This window comes from Aquarana catesbeiana, linkage group LG01 (assembly GCF_042186555.1).
Source record: "Aquarana catesbeiana isolate 2022-GZ linkage group LG01, ASM4218655v1, whole genome shotgun sequence".
NCBI classification, from domain to species: Eukaryota; Metazoa; Chordata; class Amphibia; order Anura; family Ranidae; genus Aquarana; species Aquarana catesbeiana.
The window spans coordinates 626403239-626422523 of NC_133324.1; the positions used below are offsets into that span (position 1 = coordinate 626403239).

The 19285-nt window shown below is 46.7% G+C and overlaps 1 protein-coding gene across 3 annotated transcripts in view; it reads right to left on the reverse strand.

Moving 5' to 3' along the window:
• Positions 1-19285, reverse strand: part of LOC141108787 (UDP-glucuronosyltransferase 2A2-like) — a 133490-nt gene that overhangs the window by 86512 nt on the left and 27693 nt on the right. For 2 of the 3 annotated variants that reach the window (XR_012236126.1, XM_073600720.1), the window contains exon 1: positions 17705-18469. The exons of the other annotated variant lie outside the window; for it this stretch is intronic. Coding sequence is in view for 1 of the 2 variants with exons in the window: in XM_073600720.1 (XP_073456821.1) it covers positions 17705-18428 (724 nt within the window). In the remaining variant the exon portion in view is untranslated. Of the gene's footprint in view, positions 1-17704; positions 18470-19285 lie in introns of those variants that run through there. 3 annotated transcript variants of the gene reach the window in all.

Below are 19285 nucleotides of genomic sequence, written 5' to 3' on the forward strand. Positions count from 1 at the left end.
TTGTTCTGGAATCAAGCTCAGACATATCTTTATATCAAAGAAAATTCAATCACTTAAGCCTTGTTTACACTTGTGGTTGGAGGGGCAGTAAAAACACATGCCTGAGGTGCATTTTTACCGTACCCAACCACATCCAACCTACAAAGACAGCAGATGAGGGTGTCCATATGCCACCACAGCAAAATTTCTTCACACTGTCCGGTACTGCCGCTTCAGCTAAATGGGGTGGCACCACAACCGCCCCACAACTGCGTGCATTGATGGGGGTTAAAGCAAGTGGTGAGGTGGTGGCATACTGCCTCCTCAACACTTGTCAAATGCCTTCTGAAGAGTGACTTCTGAGGGCAACACAAGTGTAAACAAGCCTTGCTGGGTATGAACGCCGCTGCTGCTGTGTTGTGTACCCAAGCACATGTTCCACTTCCTCCTACGTGCGTGTTGATGTCATTCTGACTTCATCCTATGTGTTATGTCCATAGATTTCCTCATGATTATACAGGCTAACTACCTCAGTGCACGATGCAGGTTGCACCTTACAATGTGAGTGTTTTTATCTATTGGTTTTAATAAAGCATTCATTTACTGAAAGTTCTATGGATCTGCAGTATTTTCTGCTTTGTACTGAGCATATTATTAGAGAAACTAACAGTAACACATAAGGGAATCCATAGGAAGGGGTAAAACAACATATAGACCATCTTATCTATGTAAGGTCCAGCAAAAAAGGTGAGACTTCACTTTTGGTGTCTGTGAACACACAAGGTGGTAAAACAACTATAAGAAGTGGAGACATCAGTGTGGGTTATAGTATTGAAGGCTGGAAGCACTGCATGTGATATAATGGACGATGTGTTTTCTATGTAAAAAACATATCTACACTTTGGATGGAGTGAAGTATTTGTTACATTGAAAGCACCAGAGAACTTTATATTTATGTACTGTTGCTATCAGTTACATATTATGTTGGTAATGAACAACCCCAATTCCAAAAAAAGTTGAGATACTGTGTAAAATCGAAAAAAAAAAACAAAAAAGAAAAAACATTGCAATGATTCAAAATAGAAAATAGAAAACACATCAAATGTTTAAACTGAGGAAATGTGCCATTTTAAGAAAAAAATAGGTAATTTTGAAATTGATGGCAGCAACACTTCTGAAAAAAAATAGACAAAAAAGGACAGGGCAACAAAAAGGTGAAAAAGTAAGTGGCGCTAGCAAGGAAGAGCTGGAAGAACATTTTGCAACTAATGAGGATAATTGGTAACAGGTCACTAACATGATTGAGTATAAAAAGAGCATCTTGGCGAGTCAGAGGTTCTCAGAAGTAAAGATGGGCACAGGTTCACCAATTTGTGAAAAGCTGCGTCTAAAAATTGTCAAACAATTTCTTAATAATGTTCCTCAAGGTAAAATTTCAAAAGCGCTAAATATATTATCATCCACAATACATATCATCAAAAGATTCAGAGAATCTGAAGAAATCTCTGTGCATAAGCGATAAGTCCAAAAACGTAATATTGGATGTAGTCATCAGTTTGCCATGCCATCCAAAAATGCAAGGTAAAGCTCTATCATGCAAAGAAAAAGCCATATCTGCACATGATTCAAAAAAATCTACTCTGGGTCAAAGCTGAATTAAAATGGTCTGTTGCAAAGTGGAAATCTATTCTATGGTCAGACAAATCAAAATTTGACATACTTTTTGGCAACTATGGGCACCACGTTCTCTTAACTAAAGAGGATAGGGACCTTCTGGCTTGTTATCAGCATTCATTTTAAAAGCCTGATGGTATGGGGGCGCATTAGTGAGTATCGACTGGGAAGCTTGCACATATGGAATGGCACTATCAATGCTGAAAGCTAAATCCAGGTTTTAGAGGAGCATATACTCCCATCCAGACGATGTCTTTTTTAAGGAAGGTCTTGCATATTTCAGTAGGATAATGCTAAACTGCATACTGAATCTATGACAACAGCATGGCTTTATAGTAGCGGAGTCTGGGTCCTTAACTGGCTTGCCTGCAGTCTGGACCTTTCACCAATTGAAAATAATTGACACATCTTGAAAAGAAAAATACAACAAAGAAGACCCACGACTGTTGAGCAGTTAGAATTCTATATCAGGCAAGAATGGGACAACATATCTCTCCCAAAACTCAAGCAACTGGTTTCCTCCGTTCTCGGACAATTTCAGAGTGTTGTTAAAAGAAGAGAAGATGGTAAACATGGCCCTATCCCAACTTTTTTGAGACATGCTGCTGCCATCAATTTTAAAATTACTTTCTTTTTTTCATATAAGGGTATATTTTCTCAGTTTAAACATTTGATAGGTTTTCCTTTCCTATTTTGAATAAAATATGGGTTCATGAGATTTGCAAATCATTGCAGTCTGTTTTCATGTACTTTTTTAAACTGTGCTGCAGATTTTCCCGGGCAAATAGATTTGGTTAGCGCTGTACTCATTGAATTAACCTCTTCCTGTCTGTGCTATAGTCAAAAGACGACGACAGCACGGTTGTCCAGTTCTGGGAGGACGTCCTCTCAAAACCACGCTCCCCACGCACCAACTGGGGCACGCATCTGGCATGCTCTGTGATTGCTGTGTCCTTGAGGCTGGGTTCACACTGGTCCGACAAACGCTCCGACATTGGGAGCTCATGTCGCATGACGTGTGAAATTTAATGTTTCCCTATGGGAGCCGTCCTAACTGGTCCGACACAAGTCGTTCCGACTTTAGAAATGCTCCCTGTACTACTTTGGTCCGACTTTGATCCTACTTCAGCCTATTGACTATCATTGAAGTCGGATCAAAGTCGGATTGCCGTCTTGCATGATCCGACTTTGGCACGCGACTTGTGCTCAGATGTTCTTGAGGGGGAACTCCGCGCCAAATTTTAAATAAAAAACCGGCATGGGTTCCCCCTCCAAGAGCATACCAGGCCCTTGGGTCTGGTATGGATCTTGAGGGGAACCCCCTACGCCGATAAAGGCGGCGTGGGGGTCCCCCCCAATCCATACCAGACCCTTATCCGAGCAAGCAGCCCGGCCGGACAGGAATGGGGGTGGGGACGAGCGAGCGCCCCCCCCCCCTCCTGAACCGTACCAGGCCGCATGCCCTCAACATGGGGGGTTGGTGCTTTGGGGGAGGGGGCGCGCTGCGGCCCCCCACCCCAAAGCACCTTGTCCCCATGTTGATGAGGACAAGGGCCTCTTCCCGACAACCCTGGCCGTTGGTTGTCGGGGTCTGCGGGCGGGGGCTTATCGGAATCCGGGAGCCCCCTTTAATAAGGGAGCCCCCAGATCCCGGCCCCCCACCCTATGTGAATGAGTATGGGGTACAGCGTACCCCTACCCATTCACCTAGGAAAAGTGTCAATTTAAAAAAAAACACTACACAGATTTTTAAAGCATTTTATTAGACAGCTCCGGGGGTCTTCTTCCGACTTCGGGGGTCTCTCCGGTTCTTCTCCACGCTCTCCGGATCTTCTGCCGGGCTCCTCCGCTCTCTTCTGCTCTTTTGCCGCTCTTTTGCTAAAGCGGAGGAGCCCGGTCTTCAATCTTCTGCCTTCTGCCTTCTGCCCTCTTCTCCTGATGTTGACACGACGCTCTCCCCGGCTGGAATGCTCTCTGTGCGCTCTGCTCTGACTTATATAGGCGGTGACCCCGCCCCCTTATGCCGTCACAGTCCCTGGGCATGCTGGGACTGTGACGGCATAAGGGGGCGTGGTCATCGGGTGATGACCACGCCCCCTAAAACGTCACAGTCCCAGCATGCCCAGGGACTGTGACGACATAAGGGGGCGGGGTCACCGCCTATATAAGTCAGAGCAGAGCGCACAGAGAGCATTCTAGCCCCAGAGAGCGTCGTGTCAACATCAGGAGAAGAGGGCAGAAGGCAGAAGGCAGAAGGCAGAAGGCAGAAGATTGAAGACCAGGCTCCTCCGCTTTAGCAAAAGAGCGGCAAAAGAGCAGAAGAGAGCGGAGGAGCCCGGCAGAAGATCCGGAGAGCGTGGAGAAGAACCGGAGAGACCCCCGAAGTCGGAAGAAGACCCCCGGAGCTGTCTAATAAAATGCTTTAAAAATCTGTGTAGTGTTTTTTTTTAAATTGACACTTTTTTCCTAGGTGAATGGGTAGGGGTACGCTGTACCCCATACTCATTCACAAAGGGTGGGGGGCCGGGATCTGGGGGCTCCCTTATTAAAGGGGGCTCCCGGATTCCGATAAGCCCCCCGCCCGCAGACCCCGACAACCAACGGCCAGGGTTGTCGGGAAGAGGCCCTTGTCCTCATCAACATGGGGACAAGGTGCTTTGGGGTGGGGGGGCCGCAGCGCGCCCCCCTCCCCCAAGGCACCACCCCCCATGTTGAGGGCGTGCGGCCTGGTACGGTTCAGGAGGGGGGGGGGCGCTCGCTCGTCCCCACCCCCATTCCTGTCCGGCCGGGCTGCGTGCTCGGATAAGGGTCTGGTATGGATTGGGGGCGACCCCCCACGCCGTTTTTTCGGCGTAGGGGGTTCCCCTCAAGGTCCATACCAGACCCAAGGGCCTGGTATGCCTCTGGAGGGGGAACCCATGCCGGTTTTTTATTTAAAATTTGGCGCGGAGTTCCCCCCCTAAAGATTCATACCAAACACAGTGCCGGCATTGGCGGGGATCCAAGTCGGATCCCCGTTCATTGAAAGTCGGACACATGCCGGCTTCATGTCGCAGGGCAAAGTCGGATCCAAAGTAGGACGGCTGTCGTGTCGCACCAGTGTGAACCCAGCCTCAGACACAGCTGATCACAGATTGTAGTAATCCATCACAGCAGCCCATTACAATGTGACCAGCTGTGTTCAATCACAGATGATTACTTGTAAACAAACTTGCCGGTTCCCGGCATTCCTTTTTTCACGTGTTGTCACAGCGTGAGGAGAGGAGAGCCAGTAACCAGCAATTTTGACATGGGACAATTACACTGATATTAGGGCACTGATCATTAGCGCACTGATAACCAGTGCTTCTTATCAGTGCCCATCAGTGCCACATATCAGTGTTGCCTATCAGTACCCTTTGGTGCCACCTATCAGTGACCATAAGTGCTGCCTCATCAATGCCCATCAGTGCAGCCTATCAGTGCCTATCAGTGGCCATCGGTGCAGCTTCATCAGTGCACATCAGTGAAGGAGAAAAATAACTTACAGTTAGGTCTATATATATATATACAGTATTTGGAGACAGGCACACTTTTCATACTCTTTGCTCTGTATACCCCCAGAATAAAATGAAATAATCCAAATGAATTTGAAGTGCAGACTTTCAGCTTTCATTCAAGGGGTTGAACATAATTATCAAGTACAAATTTTAGGAACTGCTGCAATTTTTATACACAGTCCCTGCATCTTCAGGGGCTTAAATGTAATTGGACAAATGAATATAATCATAAATAAAATGTTGATTTTTAATATTTTGTTGAGAATCCTTTATGACTGCCTGAAGTGTGGAACCCATGGACATTACCAAAGACTGGGTTTCCTCCTTTCTGATGCTTTGCCAGGGTCTAACTGCAGCTATCTTCAGTTGTTCTTTATTTGTGGGTCTTTCTGCCTTTAGTTTTGCCTTCAGCGAGTGAAATGCATGCTCAATTGGGTTGAGATCAGGTGATTGACTCGGCCATTGCAGAATATTCCACTTCTTTTCCTTCAAAAGCTCCTGGGTTGCTTTTGCAGTGTGTTTTGGATCATTGTCCATCTGTACTGTGAAGCGCCATCTAATCAACTTGCTGCATTTGGCTAATCCGGGCTGACAGTATATCTCTAAACACTGCAGAATTCATCCAGCTTCTGTCACATCATCAATAAACACCAATGACCCAGTGCCACTGGAAGCCATGCATGCCCACGCCATCATACTGCCTCCACCATGTTTTACCGATGATGTTGTGTGCTTTGGATCATGAGTTGTTCCAAGCCTTCGCCACAGTTTTTTCTTCCCGTCAATCTTTTACAGATTATTCTTAGTTTCATCCGTTCAAAGAATGCTTTTCCAGAACTGGACTGACTTTTTTAGATTTTTTTGGCAAAATCGAATCTGGCCTTTCTATTCTTCAGGCTTATGAATGATTTGCACCTTGTAGTGAACCCTCTGAATTTGCTCTTGTGAAGTCTTCTCTTGATTGTAGACTTTGAGAATCATACACCCACCTTCTGGAGAGTGTCCTTCACTTGTCTGGATGTTGTGAATGGGTTTTTCTTTATCATAGAGAGGATCCTGCAATCATCCACCACTGTTGTCTTCCATGGACATCCAGGCCTTTTTATGTTGCTGAGTTCACCAGTGCGTTCTTCTTTCCTCAGAATGTACTAAACTGTTGCTAATGTTGCTGCTACCTGTCTGATGGATTTTTTTGAAGCCTTACAATGGCCTGTTTCACTTGCATGGACAGCTCCTTTGAACACATGATGTAGGTTCACAGCAATATGCACATGATGTAGGTTCACAGCAATAGATTCCAAATGCGAATACCACACTTATGCCCCGTACACACGGTCGGATTTTCCGATGGAAAATGTGTGATAGGACCTTGTTGTCGGAAATTCCGACCGTGTGTAGGCTCCATCACACATTTTCCATCGGATTTTCCGACACACAAAGTTTGAGAGCAGGATATAAAATTTTCCGACAACAAAATCCGTTGTCGGAAATTCCGATCGTGTGTACACAAATCCGACGGACAAAGTGCCACGCATGCTCAGAATAAATAAAGAGATGAAAGCTATTGGCCACTGCCCCGTTTATAGTCCCGACGTACGTGTTTTACGTCACCACGTTCAGAACGATCGGATTTTCCGACAACTTTGTGCGACCGTGTGTATGCAAGACAAGTTTGAGCCAACATCCATCGGAAAAAATCCTAGGATTTTGTTGTCGGAATGTCTGAACAAAGTCCGACCATGTGTACGGGGCATTAGAATCCACTCCAGACTAGGGATGAGTCGAAACCCCCCCCCCGGGTCGGTTCGCACCAGAACCTGCGAACGGACTGAAAGTTTGCGCAAACCTTAGAACCCCATTAAAGTCTATGGGACTCGAACGTTCGAAATCAAAAGTGCTAATTTTATAGGCTAATATGCATGGTATTGTCCTAAAAAGGGTTTGGGGACCCGGGTCCTGCCCCAGGGGACATGTATCAATGCAAAAAAAAGTTTTAAAAATGGCAGTTTTTTCGGGAGCAGTGATTTTAATGATGATTAAAGTGAAAAAAAGTGAAATATTCTTTTAAATATGGTACCTGGGGGGTGTCTATAGTATGCCTGTAAAGTGTGTTTCCCGTGCTTAGGACAGTCCCTGCACAAAATGACATTTGAAAAGAAATAAAAGTCATTTAAAACTGCTTGCGGCTTTAATGTAATGTCAGGTCCCGGCAATATGGATGAAAATCAGTGAGACAAATGGCATGGGTACCCCCCACCCCCCAGTCCATTACCAGGCCCTTTGGGTCTTGTATGGATATTAAGGGGAACCCCGCACCCAAATTAAAAAAAGGAAAGGCGTGGGGCCCCCAGGCCCTATATACTCTGAACAGCAGTATACAGGTAGTGCAAACAAGACATGGACTGTAGCTTTGTTGTTAAGTAGAATCTGTTTGTAATTTTGAACTGGTACATTTTTAAAGTGTAGCTCCAGCCAAAAAATCTATTTTTAAGCTTTTTGGAAAACATAGGAAAGGATTATCACCCCTGTAACATTTGTTTTGCTGTTTGTGCACCTCTTCAGAAGATTTCACCTCACTTTCTGTCCCAATGACAAATGTTTTTTGAAAATTTGGGGTTTTTAGTGAAACAAGGATTGGTGATAAAGCATCAGCGAAGAGGAGACAAGTTTTTCCCATATTAACTTTTACAGGAGAGGATTTCCCTTTCTAGGGGTAGATTTCATCTCACTTCCTGTTGTCTCCTTCTGTTTGCAAGTAGGAGTCGTTTGTAAGTTGGATGTTTGAAAGTAGGGGCCTGCCCTGTATACTCTGCAGAAATTGGGGCCTTAAGTGTTGTCACAAGTTACTCTTGGTGGGCGCAGGAACAGGCCCTGCTGTGAAATATTAAATCAAGAATTGTAATTATATGTCATTGTTGAACAGTGGTGGAAAAATTGGGCCTTTGGTGGTGGTGCTAGTGCCACAACACTGTAAGTCCTCATAGTTACTCTTGGTGGGCACTGGAACGGGCCCTGCTGTGAAATATTATATCAAGAATTGTAATTACATGCCCCTGTTGAACAGGGGCAGAAAAATTGGGCCTTTGGTGGTGGTGGTGGTGTTGCCACAAGACTGTAAGCCCTCACAGTTACTCTTGGTGGGCGCAGGAATGGGCCCTGCTGTGAAATATTAGATCAAGAATTGTAATTACATGTCCCTGTTGAACAGGGGCAGAAAAATTGGGCCTTAGGTACCGGTGCTACACTGCAACCCCTCACAGATGCTATAGTTGGAGCGCAGGAATGAGCCCTGCTGCAAAGTATTGCATCAAAAATTGTAATTACATGCCCCTGGTTAAACAGGGGCAGAAAAATTGGGCCTTGGCCACTGGTGGCGGTGCCCAGAACCAAAAATGTTCTTACATGCTATCAGCATGAAAATTGAGGAGGAAGAAGATTGTGACTTAGCATAACAGGATAGTCACTCAACATCAGCATAGGCAGTCTTGAAGGGATCTCACATTAAAAAAAAAAATCAATCGGTTACATCAGCATCAGGTGCTTGGTAGCTGGTGATCCAAGATTGATTCATTTTTATGAAGGTCAGCCGATCGACCGATTCGGTGGACAGGCGCACCCTGTGATCGGTTACAAAGCCTCCAGCAGCACTGAATGTGCGTTCCAAAAGAACGCTGGATGCAGGACAGGCCAGTAGCTCAATTGCATACTGTGCAAGCTCTGGCCAGTCCTCAAGACCCAGTAACCCAGAGGATTTTCAGTGGGAAAAGTGTCCAAGTCTGATCTTGCCCCTAGGTAATCCTGCAGGTGAATCAGACGCTGGCGATGGTTGCTGGAACCGATCAGGCCTTGGGGCTGCGGACTAAAAAATAATTCTGACCGCATCGGTCAGACGGCCACCTTCTCCACCGCCCCTTCTGTGACTGACCGAAGCCTCAGTAACACTTTGTCCAGGAGGACCAGGAAATTGTAACCTCCCAGGCTCTGGAAACGCGTTGCACAAACTTTCCTGCAAGGCCTCCCGAAGATGTTTCATCCTCTGCTCCCTCTGCGACGGCAAGATAAGGTCTGCAACCTTACCCTTGTAACGTGGATCAAGGAGGGTTGCCAGCCAGTAATCATCCCTCCCCTTGATACCACAAATACGAGGATCCTTCCGCAGGCTTTGCAGGATCAGGGAGGCCATGCAGCCTAGGTTTGCTGAGGCATTCAGTCCAGAGTCCTCTGGGTCACTAAGGACGACATGATCCGCAGCCACCTCCTCCCAGCCCTGTACAAGTCCATGGGTTTCTTCGGACTGTAAATGACCCCTTGAAGACTGCTGCTGATGCTGAGTGTCAGGCTCCACCTCCATGCTGACACAATCCTCCTCCTCCTCATCCTCTTCCTGTGTGATCGGTGGGCACGCAGGAACACTGTCTGGATAAAGGGGGCCTTGAGAGGTAAGGAAGTCCTCCCCTTCCTCTCTCTGTTCTGCCTCAAGTGCCCTGTCCATTATTCCATGCAGCGTGTGCTCCAACAGGTGGACAAGAGGGACAGTGTCACTGATGCATGCACTGCTCACTATCCTCGTGGCCTCCTCAAATGGTGACAGGACAGTGCATGCATCCCTGATCATAGCCTACTGGCGTGGGGAAAAAAAAACAAGCTCCCCTGACCCTGTCCTGGTGCCAGAGTCGCATAGGTACTCATTGATGGCCCTCTGCTGCCTGTGCAGCCGCAGCAGCATGGCCAATATTGAGTTCCACCTGGTGGGCATGTCACAGATTAGGCGGTTCTTGGGCAGGTTAAATTCCTTTTGGAGGTCAGCCAGCCGAGCACTGGCATTATATGACCTACGGAAATGCACACAGACTTTCCTGGCCTGCCTCAGGACATCCTGTAAGCCCGGGTACCTGCCAAAGAACCGCTGCACCACCAAGTTAAGGACGTGAGCCAAACAGGGCACATGGGTCAGTTGTCCCTGTCGGAGGGCGGAGAGGAGGTTGGTGCCATTGTCGCAAACCACCATACCTGGCTTAAGCTGGCGTGGCGTCAACCACCTCTGAACCTGCCCCTGCAGAGCTGACAGAATCTCTGCCCCAGTGTGGCTCCTGTCCCCCAAGCACACCAGCTCAAGCACCGCATGGCATCTTTTTGCCTGCGTGCTTGCGTAGCCCCTAGAATGCCTACGGAGCACCGCTGGTTCCGAGAACAAATCAGCACAGGAAGAGGCCATGGAGGAAGAAGAAGAGGAGGGGGTGGAGGAGAGAGGTGTGGCAGAATCACCACTAGTAGAATTTTGGAGGGGTGGTGGCGGAACAACCTCCAACACTACTGCACCCTGTCCTGCATCCTTCCCAGCTGCCAGAAGAGTCACCCAGTGCGCGGTGAAAGATAGGTAACGTCCCTGTCCATGCCTGCTGGACCACGAGTCAGCGGTAATATGCACCTTACCGCTGACCACCCTGTCCAGCGAGGCCAAGACATTGCCTTCCACATGCCGGTAGAGAGCCGGAATCGCCTTCCATGAGAAAAAGTGGCGTTTGGCAACCTGCCACTGAGGAACCGCACATTACACAAACTCACGGAAGGGGGCAGAATCTACCAACTGAAAAGGCAGCAGTTGAAGTGCTAGCAATTTAGCCAAGCTAGCGTTCAACCGCTGGGCATGTGGATGGCTGGGAGCGAACTTCTTTCGGCGGTGCAGCAGCTGGGGCAGGGAAATTTGCCTGGTACAATCTGACGTCGATGTACCAATAGCAGATTGCCTGAAAGTACTTGGCTGTGACACACCTAATTCTACACCTTCATTCCTCTCAGTGCAGGTTTCAGAGAAGACTGTAGGTATAGTGGGGGTGGAGATCCCAGCTGATGAGGAGCAAGGAGAGGTCCGCTTTGTTCTTTGGTGTGGGTCTTTTAGATACGCCTGCCAATGAACTGCATGGCAGGTCGACATATGTCTGGTCAAGCATATGGTGCCCAAGCGGGTGATGTTTTGGCCACGTGAGATATGCTTGAGACATATGTTTCAAATAGCAATGGTGGGATCTGATGCACTCGTCTCAAAAAAGGCCCACACCAAAGAACTTATGGAATAACGCGCAGAGACAGCAGCGCCCTGCACATGCGGAGCTCTGCATTGTGATGCAGTCGGTGTGCTGCCCTTAAGCTGGCCCCTGGAGGGCATCCTGCCTCGTTGGAGATGTGCCGTCTCCTCCTCCTCCTCCTCTCTCCCATCAGGCACCCACGTGGAGTCAGTGACCTCATCATTCCCTCCCTCCTCATCACTGGAGCAAACCTGGCAGTATGCTGCAGCTGGGGGAACATGACTGCCAGATTGCTGTCCATCTTGGGCACCCCCTCTCTCTGGGCTCACGTTACTGCCTTCCTCTAGCTGGGTACCATCATCTGAGCCTTCAAAATGCTGGGCATCCTCCTGGAGCATGTACCCAACACTGTGGTCAAACAGTTCGGGGGACTCCTTAGGAGAACATGGTGGGGCTAGGGAAGGAGTGACTGATGCCATTGAGCCAAGGGAAGAGGCCGCATTGGCAGCTGCTTTGCCAGACAAAGTACCCTGTGCCTGGGTGAGAGAGGATGAGGAGGATGAGGACAGCTTGGTCAACCACTCGACCAAGTCTTCCGCATGTTGCGGAACGCTCAACATGGCCAGCTGCTCAAAAAAGGACAAGCGTGTCCCATGGCCACGTGCTGATGAGGATGCACCGTGTCCACGACCAGCACTGTTGCCTCTAGACACAGAGCCTGCTTGCCCTCTTTTATTGGCTTGTGACTGTCTGCCTCTCCTTGTTGGCCTTCCAGACATACTAATGGCCTGTGGTGAGATGTAGCTGCTCAAAGCTGGGATGTATATATACATACTGATACTGCAGCTAGCAGAATCAACTGCCTGCCTGTAGTATTATTAGTATGAGAACAACAGCAATTGTCTTCGGGTAGCTTAAGGTGCACACTGTGCAGAGGACACAGTACACTAACTGTAAATACTGCAGTTGCCTGCCTGTGGTACTAATAGGATCAGAAGAACACCACCAATTTTCTTCAGGTAGCTTTAAGTGCACACTGTGCAGAGGACACAGTACACTAGCTGTAAATACTGTAGCTGCCTGCCTGTGGTACTAATAGGATCAAAAGAACACCACCAATTTTCATCAGGTAGCTTTAGGTGCACACTGTGCAGAGGACACAGTATACTAACTGTAAATACTGCAGCTGCCTGCCTGTGGTATTAAAAGGATCAGAACAACAGCAATTGTCTTCAGGTAGCTTTTAGGTGCACACTGTGCAGAGGGTGCACTACACTAACTGTAAATACTGCAGCTGCCGGCGGTACTAATAGGATCAGAAGAACACCATCAATTTTCTTCAGGTAGCTTTAGGTGCACACTGTGCAGAGGACGCACTACACTAACTGTAAATACTGCAACTGCCTGCAGTACTAATAGGATCAGAAGAACACCACCAATTTTCTTCAGGTATCTTTAGGTGCACACTGTGCAGAGGACACACTACACTATCTGTAAATACTGCAGCTGCCTGTGGTACTAATAGGATCAGAAGAACACCACCAATTTTCTTCAGGTAGCTTTAGGTGCACACTGTGCAGAGGACGCAGTACACTAACTGTAAATACTGCAGCTGCCTGCCTGTGGTATTAATAGGATCAGAACAACAGCAATTTTCTTCAGGTGGCATTAGGTGCACATTGTGCAGAGGACACACTACACTAACTGTAAATACTGCAACTGCCTGCAGTACTAATAGGATCAGAAGAACACCACCAATTTTCTTCAGGTAGCTTTAGGTGCACACTGTGCAGAGGACACACTACACTAACTGTAAATACTGCAGCTGCCTGCGGTACTAATAGGATCGCCCTGCACATGTGGAGCTCTGCGGTGTGATGCAGTCAGTGTGCTGCCCTTAAGCTGGCACCTGGAGGGCATCCTGCCTTGTTGTAGATGTGCCTTCCCCCCCCTCTCCTATCAGGCACCCACGTGGAGTCAGTGACCTCATCATCCCCTCCCTCCTCATCACTGGAGCAAAGCTGGAAGTATGCTGCAGCTGGGGAAACATGACTGCCAGATTGCTGTCCTTCTTGGGCACCCCCTTTCTCTGGGCTTACGTTACTGCCTTCCTCTAGCTGGGTATCATCATCGGAGCCTTCAAAACGCTGGGCATCCTCCTGGAGCATGTACCCAACACTGTGGTCAAACAGCTCGGGGGACTCCTCAGGAGGACGTGGTGGGGCTAGGGAAGGAGTGACTGATGCCATTGAGCCGAGGGAAGAGGCCGCGTTGGCAGCTGCTTTGCCAGACAAAGTACCCTGGGCCTGGGTGAGAGAGGATGAGGAGGATGAGGACAGCTTGGTCATCCACTCTACCAAGTCTTCCGCATGTTGCGGCTCAACATGGCCAGCTGCTGAAAAAAAGGACAAGCGTGTCCCACGGCAAGTACTAACAGGATCAGAAGAACACCACCAATTTTCTTCAGGTAGCTTTAGGTGCACACTGTGCAGAGGACGCACTGCACTAACTGTAAATACTGCAGCTGCCTGCCTGTGGTATTAATAGGATCAGAACAACAGCTATTTTCTTCAGGTAGATTTAGGTGCACACTGTGCAGAGGACGCACTACACTAACTGTAAATACTGCAGCTGCCTGCAGTACTAATAGGATCAGAAGAACACCACCAATTTTATTCAGGTAGCTTTAGGTACACACTGTGCAGAGGACGCACTACACTAACTGTAAATACTGAAGCTGCCTGCGTTACTAATAGGATCAGAAGAACACCACCAATTTTCTTCAGGTAGCTTTAGGTGCACACTGTGCAGAGGACGCACTACACTAACTGTAAATACTGTAGCTAATAGGACTAATAAGATCAGAAGAACACCAGCAATTTTCTTCAGGTAGCTGTAAATACTGTAAAAACAGTATTTTTACTGTTTTTGCCTGTCAGTAGGAAGAGAATAACAGGAACGGATCTAGCTAAACTGAATACAGTGTGTGTGTATATATATATATATACACTGTGCAACTGACTCGCCTGCCTACTCTATCTAACTTAAATCAAACGACACTTTCTCTCTCTCTCTATCTCTCAACGCCGAAACACACTACACAGGGCTGACGTGCAGGCGGCCTTATATAGTGTGGGGCGTGTACTAAACCCCCTGTGCCATAATTGGCCAAAGCCACCCTGACTTTGGCCAATTATGGCTCTCTGTACAGACGACGCTGTGATTGGCCAAGCATGCGGGTCATAGTGCATGCTTGGCCAATCATTAGCCAGCAATGCACTGCGATGGGGCAGTAAATTATGGGCCGTGACGTGCCACTCGAATTTGGCACGAATGGCCCATATCGTTTGCAATTCGACGAACGGTCGAACATGCGATGTTCGAGTCGAACATGGGTCGAATCCAACTCGAAGCTCATCCCTACTCCAGACTTTTACCTGCTTAATTGATGAAGAAATAATGAAGGAGTAGCCCACACTTGGCCATAAAACAGCTTTTGATTCAATTGTCCAATTACTTTTAGTCTCTTGAAAAAGGGGGGTGGCTATTCTTAAGAGCTGTAATTTCTAAACCCTTCTTGCGATTTGGATGTACATACCCTCAAATTAAACATGAGAGCAGAGGGGGCTTGTCCACAGGTGGCGCATGGGTGCTGCTTCCCCAGCTATTTACCTATTTACCCCAAAAAAAGTCACTTAAGAGTGTCCGGGCGCACACACAGCGGTCTATGGTAAGCTTCCCAGCTTGCAATCAGCTGATTGCAAGCTGGGAAGCTGATTTGCCCGTGTTTAGGGAGTGCTTGGGGTGCAAGCGATGCGCCCGCAAACACTCCCCCACTCTCCAGTGATTTGTCATTGCTCCTATTCTTTTATTTTAATGGCCGGGACCGGAGGACGGTGGGCGGTGGTCTTTGCAGCACCGCATCACTTCCAGTTTCCCGGCTCACTGTGGTTGGAGTGAGTGGACTGAGACGGACCGGCGTGTGGTGACTGGTGATTAAGTGAAGGCCTGACTGACTGACTCCTGAGCTGAATGGTGCCGGCGTGGCTTCTAATGGTATGTAAACCGCCACGGGCCTCAGGCTCAGTGGGTGTGAATGTCATTCTGTTGTGTCTCTCTATTCCTAGCTAGCTCTAGCTGACTTAGTCAGTCTTTATGTGGCCATGGCCCGTGAGCCACCCCCCCCCCCCCCCGCTCAGCACAAATTAATCCCTGGAGACCTAGACTCTTCCCTCACTTAGTCATTTGGTTCCCTTCCCTGTGCTTCTCTGTAGTGCTCTGCTCTCCTCTCATTCTCTCCACTCACTCAGTGAGTGACTGGGGGGTCTGTGCTGATGGTAGGGGGTGATTTGTCCTGGGGGGGTCTGTGCTGATGGTGGGGGGTGGTTTGTTCTGGGGTGGTCTGTGCTGATGGTGGGGGTGGTTTGTCCTGGGGGGGGGTCTGTGCTGATGGTAGGGGGTGGTTTGTCCTGGGGGTTCTGTGCTCATGGTGGGGAGGTTTGTCCTGGGGGGTCTGCGCTGATGGTGGGGGGGGGTGGCTTGTCCTGGGGGGGTCTGTGCTGATGGTGGGGGGGTGGTTTGTCCTGGGGGGTCTGTGCTGATGGTGAGGGGGTGATTTGTCCTGGGGGGGTCTGTGCTGATGGTGGGGGTTGGTTTGTCCTGGGGGGTCTGTGCTGATGGTGGGTGGGGTGGTTTGTCCTGGGGGGATTCTACTGATGGTGGGGGGGTGGTTTGACCTGGGGGGACTGTGCTGATGGGGGGGTGGTTTGTCCTGGGGGGTCTGTGCTGATGGTAGGGGGGGTGGTTTGTCCTGGGGGGTCTGTGCTGATGGTGGGGGTGGTTTGTCCTGGGGGGTCCGTACTGATGAGGGGGGCTATATACCCTGATCTGTGAGGCTGAGCTATATACTCTGTCCTGTGATCCTGATCTGTATACTCTGTCCTGTGATTCTGGGGCTGTACACTCTGTCCTGTGATGCTGTGCTGTATACTCCTGACACTATGGATGGAAGCAAGTGGAATACAGGGGACGGAGTGAGTGGATTCTATAACAGGTGGGGCTTATGAGTGGTGGGGGGGTCAAAACGGAAGGGCGAGGTCTGGAGCCCCCCCTGCATCCTAAAACTTCACCAGCCGCCACTGCCTGAGAGTGTGCACTTTCAGCCCATATCCATTATTTAACTATAGCTTGAATATATTTTGGTAAATACCTGAAAAAAACTAAAATTGTGCCTGTGTCCAAATATATATTGACCTAACTGTATTTGCAAAATTTTATAACAGAAACTAAGAAAACTTTTTTTTTCTTAATCTTCTGCCTTTTTTTGTTTGTTCAGCAAAAAATAAAAAACCCAATGGTGATTAAAAACCACTAAAAGAAATCTCTATCTGTCTGTACTATCAGTGTAGGTAGATAATCACAATTTTTTATACTTGTTCATTTTTACTGCATAGGATCAGAATTCAAGATCTGAGTTCACATGCTGCCAGTGTTAATAAGTGGTTTCACAATCCTCATTGCCAGGAACCTTGTGCCAAAATGACATTGCAAAAGAGGTCCGGGCGTAACACAGCGACATAAAAAGCAAGAATCTTCTGTGTGTATGTACAGTATAGTCACATATGGTAACCCGGTGAGATAAACAAATTAGGTAAAAAAAAAAGCATTTCATCATCAAGTAAAATGTTATCTTTCTTAAATGTGTGTGTGTTGATATTTAAGTATGGTTACATTTTTTTAAATCAGCACACATGGCTGGACTTACATTGAATGTGCCCCTTGTGCTGGTGACTGATATATTCCTTGAAAAAGTAATTCCCCCAAACCCCTGCAACTGTAATCTTCTAATTCTGTAGTAGTTAATACGAGCCACCTGACTTGTCACAGGCCATTGTCAAAAGTACGGACTATGCCAGCCCTTTCCGCCCCCATGCTTCATTCATAGGAGCTGTACTATTACTTCCCACAGTGAAAAGCATTCTTTGACTGGCGTATGGGTGGATGAATGAAAGGTTTGCCTCCTCCATTTACAGAGCACTTCATTGTGGGAAGCAAGAATAAGGCTTTTTATGAATGAAACACAGGTATGGAAAGGACGGGCATAGTTGCCATTTTTGATGAGATCACAGCTACGGGGGTATGGAGGGTGGCAGAGAAAAGAACATTTCAATGAACATAGCAACCAACTGCACAAGGAACAATTTTTGTATAAGTACCATCCCTGATGATTATATAAAAAAAAGCTTACTAAACGTAAGCTTTAATACACATCTGTATATGTCAGCTAAGCAACATATAATTTTGTATAGTTAACATATAGGTATATTCAAGTTATATATTTTTCCACCTTAATGAAAGAGATTCTACATAATTTCCACGTCACTTATTCTCTAAAATATGCCCATAACACAAAGCTAAATTAAAGAAATTGATTACTCAGATATATATTTGGTTTTGCCACATTCTCCAATTACTTTTCATGCTCACCTAATACTTCACTGTAGTAACCATCCCAGTTGCCAGCCAACACAAAATAGAATAATATGTCTTGGAAAAGATAGAAGTTTGTGTTTTGCCATCGCTCTAGAAAAGACATACTATCAGTTAGTTCTGCCATGGCTCCAGGCACATAGGAAAAGGGGGCTGGAAGATGTCCACATAGTCTTTCCATTGAGTTACCCATGGAGAATCTAAAAGAATAGACAAATGGAAGGCCAAGAACTTCAGCAATAAGTTCACCACATGGGATCAATGGATCTGAGATCAGGACATCAAACTTCTTGCTTTCTAGTTTCTTTATCAATGTCTTGTTCTTAAGTACCCCATCACACATATGATTTTCCAATTTATGTTGTTTGGTCACCATCTCTTTCATTTTTTGATAGAATTCCCAATAGGTCATATTAGGTACATCAAAAATCCATAGACTTAAAAATTCCTCAAGAAACTTTTCATTCTCCTCCTTTGTGAAAGGCACATCAAAAGCTTCATATTTGATTGGTGAGTCTTTACTGGTGTCTGTACCCATTATTAGAGCGGCCGAATGAAGCAACACTGTAACTTCATGGTTCCTATTAACAAGTTCATTCAGGATTATTTTCAGATTCAAAAAATGACTAGCGTCTGTTGGCCACACCAAAATCTTTCCGGCAGAAACAGTGCTAAAAAGACTTGTGTGCAGGAGCAGAAAAACAATCCCAGTACAGAACATGATGATGACTCACTGTGATCTGAGGTTATGTGAGGTGGTACAAAGTGTAAAAAGCTTTACGGAAAACTCTGAACACTAGAGGTAAAATCAAACAGTGCCTATATATTGTTAATAGCCATTTTCCAATAGACTTTTTAGTAATAGAAACAAAAATGAACGGTGTTTCCTAGCGTGGACATTTTCCCATATTTTGCAGAGCAGTGTTGCAATAAAATATGTATTTCTGTCAATCTATTTCAACATTTCTTAAAAGACTTTCTTGGAAATTAAAGCCTTATATTAAACTTTTAATTTATTTTGGATAAAGTAACAGGGGGTTAGTAGGGTTATAACCCCTATCAGTTTTTTTTCTCATCTGCATCCCATTAGCCCCGGAAGGATTTACCTCCTTCCTGATCAGAGCACTTTTTGTGATACGGCACAGCGTCGATTTAACTGACAATTGCACGGTCGTGCGATATTGTACCCAAACAAAATTGACATCCTTTTATTCCCACAAATAGAGCTTTCTTTTGGTGGTATTGGATCACCTCTGCGGTTTTTATTTTTTGCGTTATAAACAAAAAAAGAGCGACAATTTTGAAAATAATAAATATATATATATATATATATATATATATATATATATATATATATATAATTTTTTTTTTTTAACTTTTTGCTATAATAAATATCCCCAAAAAATATATAAAAAAACAAATTTCTTTCCAAGTTTAGGCCGATATGTATTCCTCTACATATGTTTGGTATTTCTGCCGCTCCGTGACATGATCGTGGGCCCTCGGCAGACATCGAGTCCGCGGGCAAGCTCACAGAGTACACGACGGGCGCACGCATGCCCACTATGCCGCGATTTA